The 12,441-nt window shown below is 44.5% G+C and overlaps 1 protein-coding gene across 1 annotated transcript in view; it reads right to left on the bottom strand.

Annotated features, from left to right (window-relative positions):
* Positions 1-1,583: 1,583 nt before the first annotated feature.
* LOC104505728 (WD repeat-containing protein 78-like) overlaps positions 1,584-12,441 on the bottom strand; it is a gene marked incomplete at its 5' end in the record, with an annotated part of 18,214 nt that continues 7,356 nt past the window's right edge. Inside the window, 10 exon segments of the mRNA XM_010146416.1 lie at positions 1,584-1,628; positions 3,120-3,273; positions 3,990-4,216; positions 4,831-4,929; positions 5,604-5,722; positions 5,855-6,012; positions 7,073-7,224; positions 8,336-8,422; positions 10,305-10,555; positions 12,359-12,441. The exon segment at positions 12,359-12,441 is cut by the window's right edge and continues 11 nt beyond it. Of these exon segments, the coding sequence (XP_010144718.1) occupies positions 1,584-1,628; positions 3,120-3,273; positions 3,990-4,216; positions 4,831-4,929; positions 5,604-5,722; positions 5,855-6,012; positions 7,073-7,224; positions 8,336-8,422; positions 10,305-10,555; positions 12,359-12,441 (1,375 nt within the window).

Genomic DNA, 12,441 nt, shown 5'->3' on the forward strand with positions numbered 1-12,441 from the left:
CATAAAAAAAGAGAGGGAACAAAGCACAGAGCAGCAACAGGTCGGTGTCCTTGCCATCCTTTTCCTTTTGGCCATACCTGGAAGGCAGAAGCAGGTTCACTAAAGCAGCGTGGAGCAGTTACTCTTGGACCGGAGCATAGTAGGTTGGTTATGTTGCCATGGATGTTGATGGCTGCAGTGGCTGTAAACTTTTATAAACAATTCTTGCAATAAAATGCCTTAAGGAGAAAATTTGTCACTTACATGATCAGAAATGTCATGTTTAAGAACAAAATTCACGAGGAACTTTGGAGATCTTCAGCACTTCCGAGCGCAAGTGTTTCCCAGCACCGTAATGGAACAGTTACCAGTTTACACGATGTGCAGGGTGAATTACTTGTTACGGCCTTGGCAGAAAGCTCGTTTCTTACCCGAAGCATCAGTAGGTAAACAGCCATGACCACGGGTGGAAAATATATGGTGCGTTTTGTTCAGATTTGTAACAATGATTAACACATGATTCACCTTAATGGGTGTCTGTCTGTGAGGTGCGCAAAGATTACATTATGTGGAGAGTAATAGGCCTGTTCCCTGTAAAATGTGCACAAGGCAGGAGGAAGTGAATGTTAATGCATCGCCAATGAGCTTTAACTTCAGTGATGTGTTTAAATGTTGGACGTTTATGGTCAGGCTAAGGAGAGAGGCTGAACGTTCTGTATCTATCAACTTTGGGTGTGGGTACATAGTGCTTCCTGGAGCCGGCAGCTGTGGTCTCCATCAGTTGGCAGGCTCGCTGGCTGCTTTTTTTGGGTTGTTCTGCTCTGCCTCCCCCCCACCAAAAGACAGCCTAGACAGCCAAACGCTGCTGCTTCCACCCAGCAATGCAAGTGTTCCCCACAGCTTTCGTCTCTCCAGCTGCTGGGGAGACCTGGAAAACCACAGCTCCAGCCTCCAGAGCTGTGGGAGTCAGGGACCACACGGCTGTCCCACGGGAGGAGCTTCAGGCGAGTGGCAGTGTGGAACAGAGGAAATTTGAGTTGCAGTCTGACACTGTCCTAAGGTGTCAGGGGCTGAAAACGTTGGTCTCTACTTTTGCCTGGTGTGGGATGACCTGTAGCTCGCAGGAGTGGTTGATGCCCCACACAAAGCTCAGCTTTCACCCTCAGGGGTTTATGGGATGGCAGATGAGATGGATTTGATGAAAAGGCCATTCGTTTTCTTGATTTCCCAGGGGAGATAAGGCTACCTCTGACAAGGACTTAGGCTGTGTTACGGAGTGGCCTAACAGGAGGTGATTTTGGCATTTTTGCTTTTTGAGTAATCCGAGGAGAAAAGACCTTGGAGGAAAAAAACAAGGAGAAAGACTACGGAGACCTTTGTATTACCTCATCTGTATTATAGGGATGGCCATCTGTGTATTAATTGTTTGTCTAACGAGGGGGACTTCTGGTGAAAATTGAGAGCATTTGTAAGAAGTTTCTAACCAGTCTGATTTCAAAGAGAAATTTTAATGATTGAAAAAGAATAATAAATGGTTTATGTTAATACTACAGTAAGTCTTTCTTGCTGGTTACCAACTGAGAAGTGGTGTCATTTGGCTGCAGTTAAATAGCTACAGCAGGACCAAGTATGTCATGTAAGGTATTGACCTGTAAAACGAGGAAAAAAAAAGAGCTGTTATTGCAGTGTAAAACATGCAGTGATCCAAAATTCCTATTTATGAACAGATCACAGAATTGCTTGCACAGTGAGCCCACAGAAAGCAGACTAAGGTAGTTTGTATGATGTCAGCTGATCCTGCTTTGGAATTCTGTTAATGCTAGGCTTACCTCTAGCAGTGCCCCTTGAAAATAGCATTTTTTGACAGGCCTGTTTGGATTGCATTTGTAGCATTATACTTAGCAGCGTACAAACATGCATTTTCATGCCACATGCCCAAAGTCTGTGAAATTAAGCACTGATGGTTTTAGTCCTGCTCTGGTGACATACCTGGAAATTTATCCTTATAATCCTATTAACTTGACAACTTCTCTGCTCAGAGAACTTGGGTTGTTTCGTGGTGATTTGTAGGAAATAGAAAATAAAATTATTGGTGTTTAAGTTTAACAACAGTGGCCTCACTTGTAGTTTTTAAGGGAACTATCTTTTTGCTCACTCGTTTACAGCACTTGGGAAATGAGGCTGGTAATTCCCAGAATTTCTAAATGCAACGCTGACAGTTGTGAATTATTAGTGCTTAATGAATGAAGGCTAGATTAACATCAGCATTTTGGTTCTCTCTAACTCAAGTTTAGTGTTTTGTGCCACGTAACTGAGGAGGGATTTTAAGAAGTCCCAGCCCGCTGTACAAACTGGGAACCCAAGTCCAGTAAGCCAAAGCTACTTGCTCCGAGCTGAAAGGACCAAGGGAGCAGCACAGTTTGGGGCTGTAGGCTGCCTGCAGGCAGGTCCTGGAGGAGGGATCCACCAGTGCCAGAGTGCCCAGGGTGGCATCAGAATTTTGTGTCGTGGACCAGGCAAGGAGAACCCAGTGGGGCTTTGGTGTAAATTACCCCTGATTTAGGCAAAAGCGAACAGAAGGGATTCACAAGTTGACATCAGTCAGCTTTCACGCTGCCGCGGGATCTCGGCAATGGTATGATTGGAAAGGTCCCTAGCTGGGAGGCAAGTCAAATTCTCAGGCCATGTAGGCCAGAAGAGCCCTGGCTGGGAGCAGTAGTGGCTTCAGGCGGAGCCGAAGGGCTGACACCAACGGAGACTGTCTTGGTGGTGGCCAGGAGAGGGCAGGTGGATGCCGTGTCAGCAGGTAAGGGCATCCTGCCAGCTGCAGTTTAGAGGAAGCTCCACCTTCCTGCCCTTGCCCGAGCATCCCTCCCAAATCCAGCTGCTGGGAACCTCTGGGTTTGCGATCAAGTGAAAGCGGATAACATTGACGTAACTGTTCCTGAAGTTCCGAGTGGTATGGCACTACGGAAGAGCAGGAACCACCTCAGGTTTTAATCTGGTGATGGAATTCTACCTGATCCCACCTATTTCAGTATTTATTAGCTAGGTCTTTAGCAGAAACTCCCTTCTGGGGACTGAAGTGCCAGATGAGCATGCAGGCCTCAGGACCACCGCCTTTTCCCAGTGAGCCGTACCTGATTACTGCTGGGAGCAGCCAGGTTCCGCAGCTTGAACACAATGACTTCTCCTTCCCTGTCTCCTACGAGAAGGCAGTCGGTGTTCTTAGCGAAGAGGGCAGATGTGAACTTCTCTCTTGGGTTGGCAAAGGAAGAGATCACGGCGTTGAAGCTGCAACCCAGCGGAGGTAAGAATTAATAGGGAACATTGTGTCTGCCTGCCCGTACTACTGTGTCGAGTCTAGCCATGACGCGGGCCTGATGGATGTTGCATGTTTTACCTTTTATGTTCTAGATTAACTGAAAAACTAAGAAGTGAGACAGTGTTTGGTTTGGTCTCTACCAGAACAAAATTCCCAGCTGCTGACTAAGATATCCCGATTGCCTAAAATCTGTCCTGTTGCCTAATATGGGCGGTGGTTAATATTTTTTATTATATGAATAATTTGCTTTTTACTACGGCAAGATGTGGTGGGCCTCCCGCTCCACTGTGGGCTTCGTGCTGTCATAACTACTACTAAGTAGTACAGACGGCACAGTGGTGGGAAAACACGGGAGGTATCTGAGCTCACTGTCTTGTTTTCTATAACGTTCTGCAGTAGCTCGGTTTTGTTATTTTCCCTTTGAACTGTGGCAGTGGTAGAATCTATGATTTCTGTTTTACCCGTTACCAGTTCCACGAGGTATCCAGCTCCTTCCCTTATAATCACAGTTCTCTGGTAACTACCCTCTGCTTTTACAAAATGAGTATCTCAACATGCAGTACTCTCAATAACCGAGCCAGCACGTGGCATTGTGTTGGCATGATCACAATACTGATGGGGCAATAACACGCAGCCTTTGTGCAATTAGGTTTCAGAATCTTCTTTGAGAAAAGTCATGACTTACGTGCTGACACTAAGATCCCAAATTTCCACTCTGCTTTCGTTCACTGCTGCGAATACGAAGGCGGATTTTGGAGACCACGTAATGTCATGAACAAAAGCAGGGGTGGAACTGAAAGCTAAAACGGGCGTCTGTGAATCCCGGTGCCACAAAATAATGCTCCAGTCTGCAGAGCAGCTTAGGAATATGTCAGAGCTGAATGGATTCCAAGTGACTTTGTACACGGGACCCTCGGTGAAACAAAGAAAGGTGTTATCCCAGAGCTGCAGCCTCACAGGACGGGTTTCAGTAGTGACCTTGCATGGAAATCCCTGACTGTCCTCTGCCCTTAATAGCAAAACCAGCACTGTGCTATGTGTACCTGTAGGAAGTCGGGATGCAGCAGGTGTGATAAGACAGGAGAGAGCTTAGGAATAAAAAGCATTCAGCTGATCCTCTCCCTTCACCAGCTGTTAGAGAAGCTGATGCTGAAAGGGCAGCTTCCTGGGTGAAGCAGAGGTGCTGTTAAAATTCTGCCCCCTTCTCTCAGAGGTAAGGCTATTTAACTGTGGTTTGCAGCACAGTCAGATTACTGACTGTTTTCTTAAAATAAAGCCAGAACTAAAGCTTTAAAACAGTTCATAGTACAAATTTTAATAATTTACTTTTTAAAAGTTCTTCTAGTGTAGAAAGTAATCCTGTAAGCCTGTGACGCCTTATGCTAAGGGCATTCATTCCTAATGGAAGTAGTTAAGGTCTCTTTTCTTGCAGATGTTTTGTTCAGTAAATATAAGCAAAGAAACTTACATTTGTGAACTTAATTGAACAGTTTCTGGTGTCATTACTTTTTCTGTGTATCACTCACCTTATGGCCTCTGTATGTCTTTAGAAACTGCTTACTGCATGAACGAGAACACTGGTGGATAAGGCCCTCTTCTGTTCCAACAAGATAAAAATTAGTATCCTGTAAGAAAGGTAAAAGCAGCCTAAGTTAGATTAACTTATTTATCACTCATCCAAGAATCTATGAAAGGACTGGGTGAGTTTGGCAGTGGCAGGCCTCTGAAGAACTAAGGTGGAGTGGCCAGGGTGTTGTGAGCTGCAGAGGTGTCTGTGCTGTTCACAGAGTGGTGCCAGAATCTATCAGATGTGCTCTATGTGTTCTCCATCTGTGCAGAACGTGGGCTGTGATTTTTGACTCCTGAAAACCTCGGACTTTCTGCGATCCACACGAACAAACACATGAATTCTTCAAAAGCTCGGGGGAGAAAATCTTCAGTTGGATAAAGAGAGGCGCAGCCATCTAAGTCCTAGAGCTGGGAGATGCTGAACAGTCAAATTCTCACTGATCTGACCAACACGCAGAGGAAATCCACCCTAGGGTCTGGCCCAAAGCGAAGGCAATGTGGCCGCAACGATACAGGTGTTCACAAACAGGGATCACTTGCTTGGTTTGCCGTATCATCTATTTTGGGTAAAACTGTTATTAGCTCAGAAGCAATTTCTTTCAGAGGTAAATATGTTTTAAATAGCGTTGCCAAGTCCCAGGCTAGTATTAAAGTAGCTCCAGCTGAGGATCTCGCCCCCGCTGCGTAGTTTTCCTGAATACTTTAGCCAGGGTGGACTTCCCGAGCCTACCTTTGGATGGAAGTCAAAGCACATTCCAGCTGCCTGTCGAGATAGCAGAACTTCACTTCTTTCATTCTCACCTAGTAGTTTTTTCTTCTTGCTTTCTGTTCGCTTTATTGTCATCAGATCTGTGCAAATAGCAAGAGTTCTTGTCAAACAGGTACGTGACAGTGCTGTGGAGAACTCGTGCTTCTTTGGAATGCTCATGGCAATTCCAGGTATTATCCCTCTGCAGAAAGGCTGCAGGGGAGGATGCTTACCTGTGCAATCTAGTCTTTTCTGTATAAACCACTCGGTTATTCGGCCATCCGCTGAGATACAGATTAATCTCTCTTTTTTGCCATCTCCTGTTGCACCTCTGCCCTGTTCCACCCACCTCAGTTGCCATACAGGACCTGTATGCTTATTTGTGGATTCACTAGGACAAAAGATGCACGTGATAAATCATGTATGAACAAAGAGAAGACAATCTATTTGAAAAAATATTAATTAACCCTCCACTTGGTAATGAACGTCAAGTCTTATAGCAGAAATGTTGTTTAGCTTGTCTTTAGGAAAAAAAAAAATCTGAACATTGGCTGTTTTCTCCAGGAAATGTTTTATCAAACATTTTTGATATTTCGTTTCAGGACACTGTTCACATGCTGACATACCTTTCACTGGTACCTGAATCATGAAATCATTCTGCACCTTGTAGGAGAGTGCCCTAGGCCTGGGGAACTGCCCTTAGGGCAAATGTCTCCCTGATCACCCCTCCCTCTCATTTTCTTCTTAATTTCTGCTCATCCCTCACCTATCCTGATGTTCTCTCCATTTTTGGCAAGTGGAATCAGTGAGAAAACACCAAAAGCTATGTTTTCCTTATGGTTTCCCAAAGGATTTATTATCTAGGGCAGGATTGTCCTAGTTAGTAGATGAAGTATAAAATGATGTGTGGTGGTAACTTGCATTTTCTCACGAAGTCAGAGCGTAGCACTTGTCTGTTTCACCTTTCCGACATGGGGAACTCGCTGTGTAGGCACAGCAACAGCGCAGAGAGTTCCATACCCCAAATAAGGAGCAGTGGTGTTCCAGTAGCATAAGCATTTGCTGGCAGAAATAGGAATAGAGAATGATGGCAGTGCAGAGGCAGGATGGCAGTGTCTGAGGATCTGGCTCTGTCGGTGTGAATAGGTGGAGGGGAGAAGTCTGGTTGGCCAGCTCAGGCCCTTCCAGGCACTATGCACCATTGTCAATGTTTGTGTTTGCAGTTTTCCTCTGGAAACTTCCAGTATTTGAGAGTATTGTTTATGTAGGCATTTCCAGTCAAAACTGGAAGATACAAAAGTTGGAAATGAAAAAATCGGGCCACATCCCCGAGCATTCACAAGCCCTGCTTATCACGACTGTTACTACTCCCTCGGCTTCTCGGTTGTGGATCTTTTGTTATTTGCTAAGACATGACCCAGGTGGGAGGAGATGAGAAATCACAGCCTTACCTACTGTCCAAAAGTGCGGCATCGTTCCGACCTTGTACGTTATAGATTGCTACAGAACCATCGTACATTCCAACTGCTAGGAGATTTGGGCTTGCCGTACTAAAATCCAAAGCAGTAACACCATGCTCACACCGGAAAATACGCTCTGGCCACTGCCCAGTAGGAAAATACAAGAATGTTTTAAGTTAGTTTCTTAATTCATGTCGGTCTTCTCAAAATTGGATACTAAATTGCCTGGCTCTGCGGGAAAGTTCCAATGATGCTGACCATAGTGACTACTTCTAGACAGAAATCGGGTACTGTATTCTAAATGGTTCAGTTTCTTTTTTGCTGCAACTGGTAAAATTGGGAAAACCGAAAGACTATGCAGAAATCTTAATTCAGTGGTAATCAGGTGTTTTTTTACTATGTGACTTTGGACAGATTTCTGAGATTTTGTTAAAAATGGCTAGTTTAAAAATGATCACTTTTCAGGTGGCTATGTAAAGGTGTAAACATTACATCTATGAAATCTACTGTCTTTTGACAGTATTGTGAGAAGTTAGGTCAGATAATTACACTTCTTGTTTTTCCCTTCAGCCTAACAGAATTTCACAGTACAGCAGAGAATGGATTGGAAAGGATAATCCTTACACTGAAAATACAGATGTTCTCTGTAATGCGAGTTTGGAATTGTTGAACAAATGTTCTACAGATTTTGAAAAACAAAAGGTAAATGGATTTATGTTCACCTTTGCTGTGCTCCAAGACTTTTCCAATCTAAAAAATAATTTCTACGCAGCTGGGTCTCCCCACAGTAACAACAGAACAGATTTACGGTCTCGGGCAGGCCGCTGTAGGGGTTGGAACCGGGATACGGAGACCTGCATTGCTAAGTTGCCTAGCATAGACTGGTGCTACCTGAGAGCTGTAACCATCTGGTAGTTGTTTGGTGTCCTGTGTGCAATGAGTTTAGTTCCTGTGAACAGATGTCCGTGTTACCAAACCACCGGTACAGTCAGCAGCTCCGTGGAAGCATCAGTTGAGAGGATGGAGAGGCAGAAATTAAACTGCTTCCTACTGGCACTTTCTTCGTGCCGAGATTTAAGGTACTGCAGTCGGAATCAATTTTCCAGAGATGTGTGGGTTTGGGCTAGCAAATTCAACCTTACTGGCTAGGCCTTGCTTGTTTTCAAACAGAAAGAGGGAGATAAATAAAGACAAACTAGTATAGCAGGAAAATGCATGAAGAAAAAGGAAGAAAACAAACTGTCTGCTTGTTACCATGGGGTTCTTCAGTGACCAGCAGCAAGCCAAGCCCTTCTTCTGTTCTTTAAAATCGAACGCACCGTAACCGACAGCTAAAAGATCCTGAAAGCACAGATTAACAGCTATAGCTCAGTTCAGTTGTATATTTTTAAAAGGCAACTCTGCTAACTGACTCTCGGTGCAAAGTCTGAAAGAGTAACGCTGGCGTTGTATGCAAGTAGAATAGCACACAAGAACAGAATTTCAGAATTTACAGAATATGGGAGACTGGGTCAACTACGAGTGCATTCATAGTCACTCTCAGTAGTGTTTGTAATCCCCCCTTCCTGGCCATCATAAAAATACGTCCCTTTCCAGAGATGAGTATACATTATTCCATAACCCTGTTTGCATGTGCAGTATTTAGTGGACTACATAATAACACGTCTACTTTTCTCCCTCAGCGTTAGCTGTAAAAGGAGCTTCGGTGCCCACCTCAAACTGCTAGCTTTCAGCTCTCGACAGTGGGGTCCAATGAATTCTGTTCATTCCTTACCATAAGGAGACGTAAGAAACAGCAGAAAGACTTTAGTTTTCAACTCTGTGAATTTTTCCTACACACGAGTAGTTTGTGAAACTAACACTTTGAAAGTAGGTCTTTGTTTGCCCTATAATTCTAAGACTGAAGTCTATAAATGTGTTCAACTTTATAGTATCTGGGGATCTGGTGTACTAACAGTATAACACGGTCTTTATTTTCTCTCTTTTTTTCTCCTCGGGGTAATGTTACAGGTTTTATGTTTCCCATCCTCACCTGCTTTTTACCTTCCTGACACTTGTTATTTTTGTTGTGGCCGTAAGACAGCTCTGGTGGAAAAACTGAGCCTTACGTTACTCTGAAGGTGGAGACACCCGAGTCATTCTCATCTCCACTGCAAGTGAATTAAACAAACTTGGGCCAGCTGCTCAGAAATCTGTGCCTGTTAAGGATAAGATTATGCATCTTATCCTTAAAGTTTGATGAATGCTTCTTTCTTGGGGGATTACTGTTAGAAACAATGCTGCAGTATTGAAACTGTCATGAATAAACACCATGGAGAGTGATTAAGTTTAGTAGTAGGGGTTTAAATTTCAACTTCGGATTCTGTAACAGCCCAAATCTATTATTTTAACATTATTGTTCAGGTGACCACCTGTGATAAACTGACGTATTCTGGACCAAATAAAGCTGTCATGATACTTCTGTAGGAAAAGGATGGCACAGCTGGCCAACCTGTAGAATAATGTAGCGATTTTGTTACACAGAAGGACAAAATACAGGGTGGGATGCAGGGACAACATACCTGACTGCAGGGATCATAGAATCACAGAAGGGTTTGGGTTGGAAGGGCCCTTAAAGATCACCCAGTCCCCCCCCCCGCCATGGGCAGGGACAGCTTCCACTAGACCAGGTTGCTCCAAGCCTCATCCAGCCTGGCCTTGGACACTCCCAGGGATGGGGCATCCACAGCTTCTCTGGGCAACCTGTCCCAGTGCCTCACCACCCTCTCCAGGAAGAACTTCTTCCTGATATCTAATCTAACCCTCCCTGTTTTCAATTTGTACCCGTTACCCCTTGTCCTGTCACTACAGACCCCTGTAAAAAGTCCCCCCCAGCTTCCTTGTAGCCCCTTCAGGCACTGGAAGGCTGCAATAAGGTCTCCCCACAGCCTGCCCTTCTCCAGGCTGAACAAGCCCAACTCTCTCAGCCTTTCATCATAGCAGAGGGGCTCCAGCCCTCTGATCATCTCCGTGCCCTCCTCTGGACTCGCTCCAACCGGTCTATATCCTTCTGATATTGAGGGCTCCACAGCTGGACACAGCACTCCAGGTGGGGTCTCACCAGAGCAGAGCACAGGGGCAGATCTCTCTGAGATCCCTCCCAGCAAAGTCGGGACTGACTTTACACCAACAGTTGCTTATACCATTTTGCAAACAGCTTAGGAGGAGCGATGGGTTAACTCACCAGGTTTACTTTGCTCCAAGCCATACTGCTCACGCTGTGACCAGTAGTCAAATCACATATATACGCCCACAGCCGTTCCAGTCTGGGAGGTACGATTTCTCCTGGGGTTTTATTTAGGTCTGACAGAACTGATGGGTCAGTGAATGCTTCCTTCTGCTCTTCCTTATCCTTCTTTTCCATGTCATGCTCTTCCTGTTTAGCTTCTTTCATGGCTGCTGCTGTTCCATTAGTGTTTGATGTAGCATCAGGGTCTAAAATGCACAAACATGGTAGAGTCTGAGTGGTGACATTTCACTTACCTAACTCCAGTCATTCACATCAGAAGAAAGATTTGCCTTTTCAGCAAATATTTTGCAGGGGGAAAAAAAAAAAGTGAAGATTCAAGGCCAGGCTGGATTAGGCTTTGAGCAACCTAGTCTAGTGGAAGGTGTCCCTGCCCATGGCAGGGGGTTGGAACTAGATGATCTTTAAGGTCCCTTCCAACCCAAATCATTCTATGATTCTATGATTCAGGGAATTAAGACTTCCTAACTTCTAAAAACGGGGCTAAAATGTTGATGGGGACATAGAAGATGGCTGGATCAGGCTGTAGTGGGCCAGTTATGCTCCAGCTGTCTAATGAGTGGATTTAGCTACCCACCAACAAGTTAGGAATTCATGGCCACCCCCTACCAGGAATGTTTCTAATCTCTCCTATTTAAAAATATGTTTGAACAGGGATTTTTTTTTTTTTTTTTTTAAGTTAGATGCCGAATTTTAAAGAGCCAGACTTCCTCACTGGCGCTGTCACACTGTAGCTAAGCTACGTGATGCTGTAATAAGTTGCTCGTTACTTGGGAAAAAGAAGTGTAGAGCATATTTTTAGACTGGGTTCGCTAAGTGTTTTTTTGTTTACTCATCCCTTTATTTTATGGAATGTGCAAATGGTAAATTGGTCTCAGATCACTGTTAATAAGATAAGAACACGATAACTGCCATATCATCAGAACAAAAGTCCTCCTGGCCAGTATCGTGCTCCAGCCATAGCTAGCTCCTGGAGAGTGACAGAATATAACAGGTTCGTTGCCTGAGAAACTAAAACTCTCTATGGCATGAAGAGACACAGTACAGTAAAAGCAGTGTGAAACTGCCTTTTTTTTTTTTAATCCCTTTATTAACTTGGAACTCCTGTAAAAGGAAAAATATTACTTAACACTGGGGTCCAGGTAATGCCTCTTACAGTCTGCAATTAATGTACTTTGTTAGAAACGGAACATCTGTCAGGCTAAAACTTCTGTTTACCATCAGTCTCCTTCTAAAATAAATTTAAAATAAAAGGGTAAAACATATTCCAATGCAAAGCCAAAAAAACAATGGTTGGAGAAATAGTAGAACTAATCTGTATCTTAACTGTCAGGAAACAAGTTTGACCAATAGAACAATAGAATCACAGAGTGGTTTGGGCTGGAAGGGACCTTAAAGCCTACCCAGTCCCACGCTGTGCCATGGGCAGGGACACCTTCCACCTAGCCCAGGTTGCTCCAAGCCTCATCCAGCCTGCCCTTGGACACTTCCAGGGATGGGGCATCCACAGCTTCTCTGGGCAACCTGTCCCAGTGCCTCCTCACCCTCTCCAGGAAGAATTCCTTCCTGATATCTAATCTAAACCTCTCCACTTTCAGTTTAAACTCGTTACCCCTTGTCCTGTCAACCCCTGTAAAAAGTCCCCCCCAGCTTTCTCGTTGCCCCCCCCAGGCAATGGAAGGTGCTGTAAGGTCTCCCCGGAGCCTTCCCTTCTCCAGGGTGAACACCCCCAACTCTCCCAGCCTGCGATAATAATATTTTGAGTAAGTCTCAGTTTATGGTGGTAACGGGAGATGAGCTGGCTCAGAACTCATTTATTCACTTCTTCAACCAGGTGTCTGTTACAGGGAGTGTAAAACTGTAAACTCCTTGTTGCCATCTTGGAAACTCTTACATGACTTGTCTGTACAGACATTCAATGAGGGACATAACTCCGTGACTTTCCATAGCAAAGCCTTTGCTGAAACCAGGGTAGATCATAAGAAACAAACCTGTGAGGACAGGAAACTGCCGATAAGCTGCAAGTTTGGGTTGAAAAATATTCTCCATGAGAATCCTCTCCATGAAAACCAAA

This window comes from Eurypyga helias, unplaced genomic scaffold (assembly GCF_000690775.1).
Source record: "Eurypyga helias isolate BGI_N326 unplaced genomic scaffold, ASM69077v1 scaffold22082, whole genome shotgun sequence".
Classification (NCBI taxonomy): domain Eukaryota; kingdom Metazoa; phylum Chordata; class Aves; order Eurypygiformes; family Eurypygidae; genus Eurypyga; species Eurypyga helias.